At 38.4% G+C, this 15618-nt stretch overlaps 1 protein-coding gene across 5 annotated transcripts in view; it reads right to left on the bottom strand.

Annotated features, from left to right (window-relative positions):
• INTS10 (integrator complex subunit 10) overlaps positions 1-15618 on the bottom strand; it is a 23705-nt gene extending 8087 nt beyond the window's left edge. For 3 of the 5 annotated variants that reach the window (XR_010721481.1, XM_066186213.1, XM_066186215.1), the window contains exons 1-16: positions 15472-15618; positions 14514-14581; positions 13713-13816; positions 12591-12730; positions 12000-12081; positions 11552-11692; positions 10962-11133; positions 10341-10510; positions 6682-6815; positions 5777-5933; positions 5063-5145; positions 4039-4191; positions 2772-2880; positions 2335-2414; positions 1709-1871; positions 573-666 (exon numbers count right to left, since the gene is read on the bottom strand). Coding sequence is in view for 4 of the 5 variants with exons in the window: in XM_066186213.1 (XP_066042310.1) it covers positions 573-666; positions 1709-1871; positions 2335-2414; positions 2772-2880; positions 4039-4191; positions 5063-5145; positions 5777-5933; positions 6682-6815; positions 10341-10510; positions 10962-11133; positions 11552-11692; positions 12000-12081; positions 12591-12730; positions 13713-13816; positions 14514-14581; positions 15472-15600 (1979 nt within the window). In the remaining variant the exon portion in view is untranslated. The remainder of the gene's footprint in view (positions 1-572; positions 667-1708; positions 1872-2334; positions 2415-2771; positions 2881-4038; positions 4192-5062; positions 5146-5776; positions 5934-6681; positions 6816-10340; positions 10511-10961; positions 11134-11551; positions 11693-11999; positions 12082-12590; positions 12731-13712; positions 13817-14513; positions 14582-15471) is intronic. The other 2 variants (XM_066186214.1, XM_066186216.1) reach the window with 1 other exon arrangement.

Here is a 15618-nt window from a genome sequence, read left to right as displayed (position 1 = left end):
CTAGGCAGTTAATCCAAATTATAATTTACTTCAGCACCTTGTAATATACTAAGCAGAATAAGATGACCTGTTAACTCTAACAGAAAGGTTACTGGAGTGTAGCTGGAGTGTAATTTAATTTATATTTTATACCAAAGTTTTTCATCATTCAGTGGTCTTTCATAAATTTTGTTTACAAAAATAAGCAGAATAGTGCTTTCTCCTCAGCATTACTCTTCAGCAAAATTAGTAACAACACTTTGCACTCGTGCCTAATTATTTGAATAATTCCTGCAAAAGTGCAAGTGTCTACTTGAAAGAGCATAACTGTAATCACTTCAATATCACTCTAAAGCAAATGCCACACTCAGAAATGAAGTCCTGTGAAAGCAGGAATTACAGCTGAAGAACCCCCCAACAGAATACGGCATGAGAGTCAGAAAAAGAAACTCATGGCCTTATTTGAACTCCTTAAATTTAAGCTCAAAGACATGACAAACTATCCAGAAGATAACATGAAAGCAAAGACAACCAGAACATACTCCCTTTTTTTTTTTTGCCAAAGAAAACAGTAAATGCTTTTTTATCCTTACTTGATCAACATTGCTTGATTTGGCAGCAGTTCCAGATGAATTTTCCCTCCTTCCTGTGTTCTTAAATAAGCAAATTCCTCCAACATATCAATATCTGAGGAAAACGTTAAAGATTTGAGTAGGGAAACAATGATTGAGAACATTCTTCCGTATGCCTCACATCGGAAGCCACACTGCCGAAAGGAGAGCCAAACTGAAAAGCTATTGAAGTACCTCATTATTAAAAGTGATAGAGAAGATCACAGCATGTATTCATAATCCTCCACAAACTGATGAGAAATGGCTTTTCAAAGTGAAGAACACATCTGTTACTTTCTTTTGTTTTGTCATAGGTAGACAGAGGTAAAGAAGACTAATCTCAAAATCCCCTGGGTTTCACTTCCTTCTTCTGCACTGCAGGTTATCAAAGTAGTGCAAACTCAGGCTGCACCTGAAGCAAGTGCCACCACAGTGGCACATTATCACCATTTCTAGTTTTCTATTTTGATCCCTTATTTAGCTGCTTGTTTTGTAGTATTTTTTTTTTCCTTTCCTTTAAAGGAAAGCTTATTTAGTTGTCTCAGATAGGACTTAGACAACCCCACCCGCTTCCTGAGGCTCGTGGCTGGATGTCTATTTAGGTTAAACATTAAACTGTCCATTTGTGTGTAGGATGATCAAAATTTATGCCAGATATCTGAACAGATAAATCAAATGTGCTCTGCATGAACTTTTTGCTCATTATCTTACTCAACCCAAACATGTTACCCACAGAACACATCTCACAAACAAGAGCCCAAATCATTCAGCTCTGCAGCACAGGTACCACTTTGTCTTTTTTGTTAACAGCCTTGCACATAATGCCCTGTATTTCTGAATGAAGAGATTGCTGTCACTTGCATGAGCAGCCTGAGCTGCTGCTGTTTTTCTGAATGGAAATGCAATGGCAGTGTACTTAGGGCTACTCTCAAGTGCCAGGGCAGGTGACAGGATGTATATTTACAGTTCATTATGTACTGAGTCTACTACAAGAGGTTTTCATGGTATGAAAATAAATACAGAATATGATTCAGGAAAAGAGTTGCTGTTGAAACTAACAGCTTTTTCAACACTATGGCATAGGATGTGGAAGACATTCTTGGTTAGAGAAAGGATACTTGTGACATAGTTGAAAAAATTCTCATACTGGAAGTTTCCTTGCTGGCAGATTTTGTTGATGGCTTTCAGGAACAAGTTCTCACCCCTCGGCCACTCATGCTGAAGCAGAACAACTACGTGGCCCAGTGCCATATCATCTCTGCTGTCTGTGAAAGCTCTGAGCTTCAGGGAAAAAAATTACATTCAGACAATCAGGAAATACATGTTGCTTTCAAAAACATCTAGGATTTATCTCACCTAGATCTGTGCAAATACAGAAGTTCTTTTAAAGTATATATCAAGGCAGAATGAAAAACACTTCTAAAGTAGGTTGGAAATTTGCAGCTAAAATACCAAATCCTCTTGAATGACCTATAAGAGAAGTCTGAACAGAGACAAAAATTTTGAGGTCTGTTCTATCTTCTCTGCTCAAAACTAAAACAAATAGAGAAAAAAAAGAGAAAACAAACCCTCCTTCATCAACACTCCACTCCCCTCTCCAAAAGAAGACCCGCCCCCAACCCATTTTAGATAAGAAGGATTGAGGCACAGCCCTTCAGTCACAGGACTGGGACACAGCCCTGCAGTTTCAGGATACACAACCTAGGCCTTAAGGACAAGAAAGCTCCATTTGACCGTATCTTACCTTGAAACAAGCTAACAACAGATGAAGGCAGTAAGGCATGATAGCTCTACTGGTACACGGCCAAAGCTTCAAATCAGACCCTGCAACAGAACAGTTCTTTAGGGGTTGAAAGAAATTGAAATTGAGTTGGAGCAAAACAAATCCAAAATTACCACATCTCAGGTAGGGAAGAAAGCTTTGAATGTAAATTATGACTGATGCAAAATGTGAAGTTAAACACTTAAATTTTTCTTCTTCACTTCTCTTTTCCCGTGGTAGGACTTTGCCACCAATATACTTTAAAAGGTACAAGCAAGAAAACCTCAATACAAAACCAAGACGGAATAAAAAACTGCTTCCCTTTTCATAATACAAAATGAGAATAATTATATACTCAAGCAGAACACATGAACTAAAATTCAGCTGACACTGAGTTTAGGGTAGTAGCAACTCCATACCTTTCCTGAATTTTGACTTGACTTTAGGTTGCTCCTCTTGTACTTTACCTCCTTCTTGTATTGGAAGTAAAATACAGCACATCAGGTCAAGCACTTTTTCACATGTTTGCTGTAAAAGAAGGGACATGATAATGCTAAATTTAAATTAAAGTTCTTAAAAATTTAGATACGTTCAGCGATTAAAAATTTCAGATACCACAAAAGGGAAAAAAAAATCACAGAATTCTTTGCTAGAACTTTAGTTGACTAAATATAGTCTGGCTAAGTAAAAAGACTTAGCTGTCACTAAATAACCTCTGAGAGCCTACATACATCATTTTAATTATGAAAAAATGGTATTGGCATTCTTCATTTCAAGAGGGTAAGATCAATATAGCTGCAATCAAAAATTATTTTGTTTTGAAGGATTAAGTTTTCAAATGAATTCTTAGAATATTTTAATAAAATTTGTTCTGCTCATGGTAAAAATAGAAAGGAAAATGGCAATCTGACAGCTTGATGGAAAGTCAATGCATTTTTAATGCTATTTCCTAGCAAGAGGTCTGTGGGAATATATGATCACATTTCCAGTGAAAAAGTATTAAAGGGGAAGGGACAAAAGCACTTGTCCAGCAGCAGTCAGATGACGTTAGATCCTAAGAGACAGAGCCTTTATTGTCAGTGCTGACACTGACTGACCTCAGACCACCATGCACTCCTGCAATATTAAAACCACAAAACTGCAAAAGTATTGCCAAAGTACAGCAGGTTCAGAGGTCAGGCCAGACAATATTGTTCTGGTGTCTCTCATATCATCAGTGAATAACTAATTCTCTTTTAAGATGATTAGAGAAGTTTCTTTACTTTTTCTTTCCCCTGCCACATGACGCCTGTCCCTAAAAGAATTCCCCCTCAATTTAAGGAATTAATTCAGTAAAGTTAAGGAATTCAAATTAAGCTTACATTTACAGACAGCTCAAACGCATGTAGCCATGAAAAATCGTAACTAACCTCCCAAATCTTCACTATCAAACAGACCATACACACACACACACATATACATACATATATATATATATATATATATATATAAAGAGTTGCTAATGGACAGTCAGTTAATGTGGCAGGAAGTATAATTCTCCCAGTAAAGCATGGATCTTGCAGTAGGCCCTGGCTTATGTTTGATATCCTGCTGAAAGCAGGCTAACAGGAAAATTCTAAGGAAGAAGAGAAATGGGAACCACGGGGCCAGCTGATGAAGGCCCAGTGTGTGGAATGCTGTACGTACCCGGTACTCTCCAAGGGCAAAGTGGCACGATGCTAACTGGATTAGTGCTCTCTGATTTTCTAAAGATCCTTGTCCTGTAATTTGCTGGGAAGGATGAGAGCCCTGTAGAGCTGCCAAGTGATGTAGGCTGCTAATTGCTTTTTTGTACTGCCCCTTTGAAAAAGAATATTAAAAACCTGTTAGGGTCTTCTGTATACAATAGGTAGAGAGATAAGAGAAAATATTCTCTTACAGAAAGCTTTCAAAATGGAGTGTGTCCAAGTAAGAATCCTTCAAAATTTTTATCTAAACTAATAATCTCCAGTGATGTGCTGTGTACAAGACTCCGGGTCAATCATTTGCAAGGCAGTCAGAAGACAAAGAAAATTCTGCTTTAAAGAGTCAGTTTGCAAAATCATATTTGTAACCAAATCAAATAATTATATTCTTGAGTTAATTGTTACTTTATTTAACTTTATTTCAAACTAATAAAGTTTGAAATAGCTCTTGTTCAGGCACAAGTAGAGGCAAAAATAAAACTCTCAAAGCAAAAATAAAGAACAAGCTTTCTTCTGTAGATGGTATTGGAATGAGCACAGCCAGCCTAATTTTTGTGGAGAAGTACAGATGTTAACCGAGACACGTTAAAACCTTTTACTGCTTGAAAATTCTTCTCTCTGATTGTGTTCCAGTATAATGTACTGACAGATTAATAAAATGCATTTATCTTCCATTACACTGTGTATATATCCACTGGTCAAAATGCCAACATAGATTTCTTTTCCACATGCCAAAATTAGCTGGACTCAAACAACAGCTATTGGGACAGGAATATCCAAAGAAGGGTACCAAGCTTGTGGTGCTAATAGTGTAGCTCTATCCCCAGCAGAGTCATACTTTAAGGCATAAAATCAGTAGACAATATAAGCAGTCAAACTGGCTAATGAGAATTACTATTTACAAGAAGGAAGTAACTTGCTATTTACTACAAGGAATAGCAACACAGTGGTGGTGTTTTTCCTAGTTTATACCATTTTTTTTTTACCTGGTAGATGATCATGTCTGTAAGAAAGATTCTTAACCAAAGCCAGGTTTCTGTCTTCCATGACAAACAAATTCTGGTGAACTCTGTGTTAAGTGGTTAGAGAAGAAAAAGTAAAAGAGAATATAAAACATTTCACAGCTTTGGGTTAAACATCAGTAATATATTTTAAAAAGCTGAATTTAAAAATGGAAAAAATGGCACCAAACCAGTAAGAGGATGAAATCCTTCACATATAGGATACTCTCTTCCTACACACTCATTTTTTGATTTCACTTCTCTTCACAGTGTCCGACAAACCTAAAAGCAGCTAGGTGGTACTGTTCGTCTGCCTTTTAGAAGAGATTTTTTTTTCAAGATTATCACACCAGTTATTATCAGAAAGGAAGACACAGTAAAAAACGCATTCTTAATCATAAACTAAAGCAGCCATTAGCAGCACACCCTCACTGAGCACTGTGAGCCCTACTACTGACCAACTGCTCCAAGAGAAGCGGGGGTGAATAAGCAAAGGTGCATCAAGAATGAAATGCAACACAGGAACAAAATATTCAGAAACGCGACAACTGATAAAGCTTCTTACAGGAACTTCTATTGGAAGTACTCAGGACCCAAAGCAATTTCAATTGTAAGGATTCATAATGGCAGGAATTCCATTTTAACAATAAAAAAGTGATTTCTATGCAGAGCAATGAAGACTAACTGCAGTTACCTTACCTTTGTCTAGTGATTCCAGAGAATAGAGCAGCTCCCAGCTCTCCCTTGCCAGTTTGAAACTCTCTAATACTTCAATGGAGTTTGAAAGATCAGCCTTGTTTACTGTAATATGGCGACTTCTTGCCTTCCCAGAAGGATCCTCATCATCTGAGCTCTGCTTGGAAGTCAGTATAAAACACAGAGATAAACTTCTTAATCTATACTTATTTCAGAGGACTCTCAAGTCACAAAAGTTCTGCTGAACACAAGAAAACAATTATGTACAGAGGTGCCATAGTCCTGGTTTAAGTGGCTTTAAGTGATTTTTCACACAGCTTGTTTTAAGGTTAGACCAATCCGGTTTGCCACCAAGAACTCAGTGGCACAGTGTGATGAGCAGTATCCCGAACAAATTTATTCTGTTAAACAAGGTGTACCATCACTGAGCTTCAGCCAGATTATCTGTTGAAGTACATACACACTTTATACTTCATGACTCAGTTTAAGCCCACAGTGGCACAATGCAAAGGAAATCCTTGTATTCCCTTTATAGCAGAGAAATTCTATAAAATAGTGATTTTCTACCATTAAAGCAACAGATATTGACATTTCCAATCATGAAGAGTCAATTACTTTGGAAGTTTACCTGTAGAACATTTGACTGCTAAAGCTACCTTTTTAAGTGCCTCTGCTGAGCTCCTTGAAGTTAAAGCACTCATAGCAGTACATGTGTCTACAACAGCTGCTGCAAAAATAGTTTTATTCTTGCTGGCTTTAGAAAAAAATAGTTTGAAAATCATGGTCATAAACAGTTAATTCAGGGTAGCTCTAAAAATATGTCTTTTATATCTATGTCAAAACCACTGTTGTCTAAATTCCAGTAGCAATGCCATTCTCGTATGAATTAAGAAGTCTACAAAAGTTACCATTGTTTTTTCTCTTCCTTCAGCAAGCTTTCTTTTTTTGTGTATGTGTTTGTTACGATCAATATCTGCATCACCATAGATGTTGGGTACATCCTCGAGAAGAACCAGTGGAGTTTGGTTTGGAGCATTTGGACCTGGATTTAAAGATAAATTAATTCACAATTGCCCTACATTGATCTGAAAGGTCTTATGCCTACACAAGCTGGTTTTTTTTTTTTTCCCTTCACAAGTAATGACTATAATGCTACAGAAAACAATCTTAATTTAAGTCACTTAAATTGCTTAAACTATGCTAGTAAAGCAATGGTTTCCCCAATGCAGCCATACAATGAAGGTCAGAGTGCATTTACCAGACATCACCAGAGTCTGATAAAGAGCATCAGAACATTTCTGAATCCCTTTCTTTTGGAGCAGTCACAACATATACTCAGGCAGCAGGTGTTCTCTGATCAAGCATTATTTGCTTTTATGTAAGTATAATTATTCAACAGATGAACGGCACAAATGGCTCTGAAGTTAACAGTCACAAACATGGCAAAAGCACAACAATATTCTCAAAATATTTCTCATGAGAAACCAAAGCAATATGCTGACAGGCACTGACACCACAAAGAAGCCTGTGTATTTTATGACAAGATTTCCCTAGTAGGATCACTCTGTCTGCTTTGGCCCCACTGATTTTAGTAAACAGAATTAAACCTTTAGTTGACTACCAGAGCTCATCTTCATTCCCAAAAGACAGAAAAGCCTAATTCTGAAACACAGGAAACTATTCTACTTTCACTGGTGTCACAGAACATCCAGCGGGATCTTTTTATTTCACACCCCAGTGCTTTAGTTTCATTAGACATAAAATAGGAACAATACTTCTTAATCTCAAAAAACATCGATATGTGATCACTTCTGAGACAGCTTTTCTTCCAAAAACATTTTCTCCTTCTGCACAATCAAGGTGCATATAGATGTGCAAAGTTCAGTCGAAGAGAAATATAAAGGAAAGAGGAATCCTTTAAGCTGTTTTCTCTTTCTGAAACCTCTGCCAGGTAAGACAGTAGTGCAAACAAGTTTTTTCAGTTTGTGCATTTCTTCTATTTGCAGAAAGATATGATTCTAAGGCCTCATTCATAACTGCAAAGAACTAATTTGAGAGTTTAATAGAAGAACAATTCATCTCTTGACATTAAAAAACCTTGTATTAAGCTTTTCCCATCTATTCAAAAGTGACGAGTGTAAGGAGTTCACTACAATAGAAGCTCCTGTAAGAAGAAACAGCCAATCCAGCCAATCTGCTCTAACAAATACAGGTCAATAAATACAACCACAATAACCAGGACATTAAATACCACCACTGAAACTGCACCTACAGCACATTGCAATCACCTCTCCTGTACCACCATGTATTCCCTCCGTCAGAATCTAACCTGTGTGAACCGAAAATAGAGCCAAGACATAACAGACTCGTATCTGTTTCTCACAGATGCAAAGTACCACAACTGGGATGCTGGAAGAGTTTCACCACTAGAACCTCAAGAGCTGCCTAATTCTAATACCTGAGAAGAAAAAAAAAGGGGGTTTCTTTTACTCATCCTGACTTAAATTAATGCCAGCTAAGTGCTTTGCTTCCCAAACAAGTGTTCTCTTCCCAGCACCAGAAGTGCACTGTAGTCTTTATTCCAAAGTCTCCAGTCCTAAAACAAAAGAAAATCCATTGTCACCCTTGACTGGAGATGCAGACCTTCCCTTACAGTAGTGAAAGTTACACAGGTATACAAAGAGCAGCATTGTGTTCTTCAGACTCAGCTCTAGAATTGAAGCTTACAGAGTTTTCAATTGTTTTCTAGCAGAGAGTGTTACAAATAAACCCCCAAAATCATCAGCCCAAACAGCAACTCCTAACAAGCCTGGAGGCAGCCTCAAAGTTATGAGAGGTGTGAATTGCCTCATTCATTTCTCAAGTGTCTAGCAAAGCAGATACAAATTATTTAAGAGAAATGCATTGAAAAGTTTTCCCTCACAGAGGCTTCCCACAAATCCATACACATGAGAAGAGAGTCACAGATCTAATCCTCACAGATGAGGAGACAGCGTTTTCTCCACGACCATGCTTCCAAAACACGTAGGATTCTACATTTCTACAGGAAGCTCTCCAGAGAGGAGGAGGAAAAATTCTAATGACAGAAATTATATGAAAGGCATTGAATACCACTGGACTTCAATGCTAAAGAAGAAATGAGTAAAAGATGTCTTGGAAATACTTTCCTGAGATCAGAAAATGACAGAGGCTACCAGAAAAGTTGCACCAAAGGAACTGCGCTCTGTGACCTCAGTATACATCACTTTTCTGGTGGTTTAGTCAGAAAATGTGAACTTTGAAATAGTCACTTGTGCAACTTAGAAAGAAACATTTTCCCTAGCTCTTTACTTCCTTTCTTCTTTAACTACAATCAAGCAGCTAAAACTACATGCACATTTGAAGCATCCTCCTGCCCATCATAATCCTTCCTTCCTCTGGACAGAACAAAAAACTCGACTCTTAGATAATTAGTTTCTGTATTTGCTAAAGTGACTCCATGTTCTTTGCATACCAGTTGTAATGTCATTTGTTTTCTGAGCTTAGCTATCTACTGACATTGTTCAACTGACCACCCAACATTCTCTACAGTTGTTTAAAATCCATCATTTGTATTGACTTCTTCTTTCCTCAAATGATCACTTGCTCCATGCAGAAAAATGTGATGAAACTTACAACCACAACACACAGAATTAAAATTGTAATTTTAACATGAATCAATAATTGTAGTATTAGTAAGTACTAATTACCTATAGTGACAATTGTTTTTGTTGCAAGCAATTTCCTATCACACTATTAAGAGGTGAAAATTACTCTTTGTGATGCTGTCTAGTTCATTAAGTTCCAAACAAAATGGAGCTTAAAAAACATTCTTCAGCTTCTGGGCCACCCCTGAAAAGTCCAACCAGTCCCAAAAGAAGCAATCCAAGGTGTTCCAAGCATCTGGTATGTCTCAAATGCAGATGAGAGTGGGTAGGAAAATGCACAGGTAACATGTATGTTAAACATTCAGTTTACAAATTAATTACAAATTAGGAGTAATGTGCAAAACAGACCTCAAAGATTATGCTTAAACTATATTAAGAAAGACAAGCTGGAAGCTTGTGAATGTCAGGAAATCTTTTCCTATTCAGCTTTTATTTGCTTAATTACAAATTTGTTGTGTGTTCCCAATGCAAAAATATCTTCACTTATTTTGACTGAAGGAGAGCAGGAAAATGTCAGCTTCAAAGAAACAAAATTGGAGGAGGAAATGAAACAAACGTGATGCTCATGGAAGAGTAGGAACCAACCCTAGGGATGTTTCCCATAACATCTGCTCTGTTACTTTTCTCCTTGCTAGACAATCAACTGCTGCTGGCCAAGGCTGAAACCACAATGCTAAGACCGATTAATCTCTGGTCTGATCCACTATGCATTTGTTATGAACTACTGTTGGGAAGATTAATGGCTTGAGAGAATTATAACAACACGTAAATGTTGCTTTGTAAGATGACAGCTTCAAAAGACTAATGAGAAAATATCTTTAAGATATTAGCAATGAAATCACAATGGGCTCATTACAGAAGTTGAAACATTAGAAACTAACCTTGAAAGAGTGATGGCTGGATGTTGCTGACATACTGAAAAGCATTTTTAAAGAAGACCAACATTGTGGAATACACCACTTGATTCTTATATTTAATGTGGGCTTCACTATCAAAGTTACTGATGTATCTGCAGAGATCTTTCATTCGATGCAATATGTCACCGTAACTTCTGAGGGGAAGAGAGATAACAAGAGTTCAGGATGTTACACAGACTCTGCAACTAAAGAAAAGAATGCATAGTGAATATGAAAAAAATCAATGTTTCCGCTGAGGATATACCCCAGCATCAAGTCAGTGGAGGCTGGGAATACATGCTAGTGAAATTTCAGAAAACATTTACCATGTTTCTCTTTAGTGAGACACGTAGGGAAGGCTACCCCACGGCACTAAAATGCTTATGCAGGAATTTCATCATCAAAAGCTGATTTTAGAGACTAATTTGAAAGTGCTCTCTAAAGCCACATTTTTTGCTTTACATTGTACAGTCTTGACAGAAAAGCTGCTGTGAACTTACACAAAATGTTCTTGTGTTAAAATTGTTCTTCAATGAGAACTGTTCTTATTAAGAACTAAAAAGCCAAATTCTCCATGAAGGGAAATACAAAGCAGAGCTTTCTTACCTTCTTCCCTTATCCATTTGCCACTCACACCTCATTCCAACCACAGACAATATTTTAAACAGCCTCTCCCAAGGATCTGTAATCTGGGATGATTTCTCTGTGAGACCATCTATTACATATTTCTGAGAGCTGCGCTTGCTTGGAGACATAATATCAGAGGAATCTTGTGAACCTAGGAAAACCAGCACATTTTTCTCTTCCTAACAAAATCAAACACACTGACTCATTTTCAAGAAGATGACATGTAAAAAATATGTTGCAGCTTTCAGGGTAATCATTCTTTACACAGGAGGCTAACAGGGAGCAGCACACATTTCTGTCTCTTTGTACAAGAGAGCTGATAGGCTGGATAAGGAGATCTTGGACATTTTGTCCCACCTCTCATGTGCAGAAGCATCATGAGTATCGTGACTACATAGTCGAAGCACCATTTTGGTATTTTGGAATCAAAGAACTAAGAAACACTAAATACTACTATTAATCCTTGTGTATGGGATACATTACATAAAAACAATGCATTTTTTATTTAAGGACATCACTGATACTAAGACACATTCTAAGAAAGCTTGATTTTGTAAAAGTATTCTTACCTTGATATTGACTTTCTGTCTGTGTAGATCTAGTTACGTAATTAATATAAAATTCTGCTGCTTTATTCAGATATTTATATAACAAGCTGGCAGGAAGTCTTACATCTGGGTTGTTGATTATCAGAGGAAGGACATCACAAACTAAAATAGAAAACAAACAAAAAATCCTTCAGGTTTGTGGGGCTTTTTTTTCTATTTCTCCTAGGTAAGGTTTCTCAATCAGCAATGGGAGCCTTCATCTCTAGCTGACCATACACCAGAAAGAAACTCACATGAATGGCTCTAGGACCAATTTGTACCATATGGTCAGCCTGGATTAATGTGGCCTGAGCTTCTTCTGACTAAAGCAGTTTTCTAATCATAGTATCATGAAAGAAGTTTACAGACCTCAGAACCTTGCCATACTATAAAGTTCCATAGTAAAACAAAAACATCAGTATTTTCTTACCAAATAATTTTCTAAAACAATTCACTGGAGATTCTTGGTCTTCAATACTTTCAGCATCTAATAATGTTTCTCCAAGGCCTACCTGTGTGAGCAGAGGTGAAAATCAATCACTGCACCAGTGGTTTTAGAAACTTTTTGAACTGCAGTTCAGTGGGGTTGAACAGTAATTCAGTAACAGTTCAATGGCAACAGCATGTGCAGGTCTTCAAATATGTCGTTACACTATCCACACTTAGTAGGAGGTGAAAAGCAATGTCAGAAGATTGCAAAACAAGACCAAGAGAAAAAACTGTGCACGAAACTGAGTCAGTAAAGACATGCACAGACAGGTGAAAGCAATATATGACTGATTTTCTTTCATTTACTATATTTCTTTACATTTACATTGTTTTATTTGCTTCCATTTGTATTCTGTCCAATCCCTTCCTGGTGGTAAGCTCAAGATACAGCAGACTGAACTATAAGCCACAATTAAACATGAATAAAAAGACCCACCCTCTCATTAAGGCAAAAAACCCCACATTTCAGGAAAATCTCAAAGAACTGAGTGCCAATATCCTGAATAATTACTATGAGTTCCTCTTCTCTTACCCCATGTTGCACCACAGTCTCTGGGAAACGCCGCAGAAGTAGAAGGAGCATTTCTGCCCTTTCTAATGTGTTAAAGCACTGCTCTGTTGCCTTCAGGAGCATTTCACACTGCACCCGACCAGGAAGGGTCTCAAATAATCCTTAAAAAAAAGAAAACATTTAACTTGTTGTGTCTGAATTGTAAAGATGACTGACATAAAACACCATCAACACCACCTTGCTATGCTGAACAAAAAGGAATTTCCGTATGCTTTTTCTGCCTTTAATACAAATACCTGGAAAAAAATCTATTTCTTTCAGAGAAGACCAAATAAATATTTATCTGTAATAGCGTTTATTTGGGTGCAAGGAACTTGAATTGACAAGTAAGTCTGCTACTAAGTGGAGTACTCAAAATCCAAATACTTCAGCATTTGACATTTCAAGATGCTTTCATAAATGGTTCATTTTTTTAAAATTTACATTCTACCTCTACAATTAACACTTTCATTACTATAATGTAGGTTTTTTCAATTTAAACATCCAGTGAGACACTAAAAAGAAACTCACATATTTTCCCTGTATGTTTTATGTGTTCACTCTGAAAAATAAACACAGCCCATGAAAAATCAAATGTTTTCTTAACTGGAATATTCTTAGAGCTTCTGAAGCAGGTATTCAAATAGCATATTATAGTTTGTCAGGTGTAAATCCTGCTTTCCAAACTGCCTGTGGTTGCCAGCAGTTAATGCCAAGCCCTTCTGGACACCATTTATTTATATATCCTTCACTACATAAATATGAATTCACCCCATTTTTACAATTATACACTGTTCTCTGCAATCTGTAGGACAATGATTTCTAAGTCCCATTCCACTTATTTCCTATTCAATTGCTCTTCTATGCGCTTCCAGTTCTGGTAGAGTAACCCTACCCATAGCAGAGACAAAGCAACAGGAATCAGCTTGTCATGTCCCCTTGTTTTCCTAAGCCTAACACACCAAATGAAGTCTCTAAGGCTGAATTGAGGGAAAAAACCAAACCCTGCAGTCCACAGGCCAAGTTAGAAAAACTGACAATTTAGTTGCCAAACTAGATAAATCAGAGGCCTTATTTTAGATTACTTCAGGATAGAATCCTTACCTCTTAAAAACTGTGTCTGCTTGTCCTGGGAGTCATTCCTTAATGCTGATGTTATAACGCTGATCTCCCTCCATACAGCAGGTTGGTCTGGAAAACTCACAAACCTGTAACAAAGTTTAAGGCAAGGAATGTACAGCGATGTCATAATCTGTCTCAAAGACAAAATCTTCCCATAAAAGTATGTGTTTGGGCAAAACAGAAAATAAAACCTTCCTTTTCACAATTTATTCCTAATTAATTATACTTTTTGGGCTGTAATTTATACACACGGAATTTCAAAAACACTAAGTTTATATTTTTGGAAATCCCTACATTTATTTGTCCAGAGAAGGGTAATGCAGCTGGTGAAGGGTCTGGAGCACAAGTCCTGTGGGGAGTGGCTGAGGGAGCTGGGATTGTTCATCCTGGAGGAGTCTCAAGAGTAACCTTATCACTCTCTACAAGTCCCTGTAAGGAGGGTGCAGCAAGGTGAGAGGATCACTCTCCTCTCCCAGGCAACCAGTGACACGACATGAGGACACGGTCTTAAGATGCACCGGGGGAGGTTTAGGTTGGACATTAGGAGAAATTTCTCCACAGAAAGGGTGATTAGAATTGGAGTGGGCTGCCCAGGGAGGTGGTGGAGTTACCCTCCCTAAGGTGTTTAAGGAAAGACTGGATGTAGCACCTGGTGCCATGGTCTGGTTGACAAGGTGGTGTTTAGTCATAGTCTGGACTCAATCATCTCAGAGGTCTTTCCCAGGCTGATTCCATGAATGGACCACCTGGGATAAAGGTAGAGTTCCAGCTCTGATTACTTACATGTCGTAGAGCAGCCTGCCTGCAGACGCTGTCCTTTCAGCATTCCTCTCAATAGTGTACATCTCATACTGCAGGATGCAAGAACAGAACATCAGCTTTCCCAAAAACACCTGTCAATCACAATAGTCCTTCCACTCTAAAAAACTGCCTTCGATTTGCCACAGCACTCTGCATAACAGAAAATTAAAGGACTGCAACATTTGCTGGAGGAATTAGAAGGCGCATTTAGACTATTTAATCACACATTAATTTAGGCAAAAAGTTCTGCATGACAATATACTTAATATTTTTAACACTAACAACCTTCTAGTATCTAAAGGAGGCCAACAGAGAAGTCAGAGAAGGACTCTTCATCAGGAAGTGCTTGGACAAGTAATAATGGGTACAAACTGAAGAGGGGAATTTTAGATTATATATCATGAAGAAATTCTCTCGTGTGAGAGTGGTGAGACACAGGAACAGGCTGCCCGGAGAAGTCCTGTGTGCCCCAGCTCTGGAAGTGCTCAAGCCGTGGTTGGATAGAGCTTGGAGCAACCCAGTCTAGCAGGAGGTGGCCCTGCCCGTGGAAGTGGGATTGGACTAAATGATCTTTAAAGTCCCTTCCAACCCTTAACATTCCATGGCTCTGTAAACACGCTGGTTTAACTTTTACACAAACTGAAAGCTTGGAATTCAAAGAGTTCTTTGACCAGGGTTAGCACCCAGTTCAAATGCAATGCAAGAACCCAAGCTGCCACAAAGGCCATAATCAGGAGAGGTACTTTAACTAACAGTAATGATAGTAAAGGGTTTTCTTTTGTTTTTTAACCGCGAAGACAGCGCAGCACTCAGTGGCCCCGCCCCTCCCCGCCCCCATTGGTCGATCTGTCTGTCAATCAGGCAGGGCCGCAGCGAGGCCGCCCGGGGGATGGGCGCGGGCACCCCGGTACCGAGCGTGTGCGGCAGCGGCGGCGCTCACTTGTATGTTGAAGTCGGCAGGGTAGAGGCTCCGCGCCGTGATGAGCCAGGCCTTGGCCGCCCACAGGTCCCCCGGCACCAGCTCCCGGGCCCGCTTCACCAGGAACTCGCAGTCCCCCTGCGCCGACATCTTGCACCCGGCGCGGCC

Source organism: Chamaea fasciata, unplaced genomic scaffold, assembly GCF_029207755.1.
Source record: "Chamaea fasciata isolate MVZ Bird 193981 ecotype frontalis unplaced genomic scaffold, bChaFas1.0.hap1 SCAF_6, whole genome shotgun sequence".
In the NCBI taxonomy this organism is placed as follows: domain Eukaryota; kingdom Metazoa; phylum Chordata; class Aves; order Passeriformes; family Sylviidae; genus Chamaea; species Chamaea fasciata.
The sequence above is the reverse complement of the archived record's forward strand: the minus strand, read 5'-3'. Positions and strand labels throughout refer to the sequence as shown.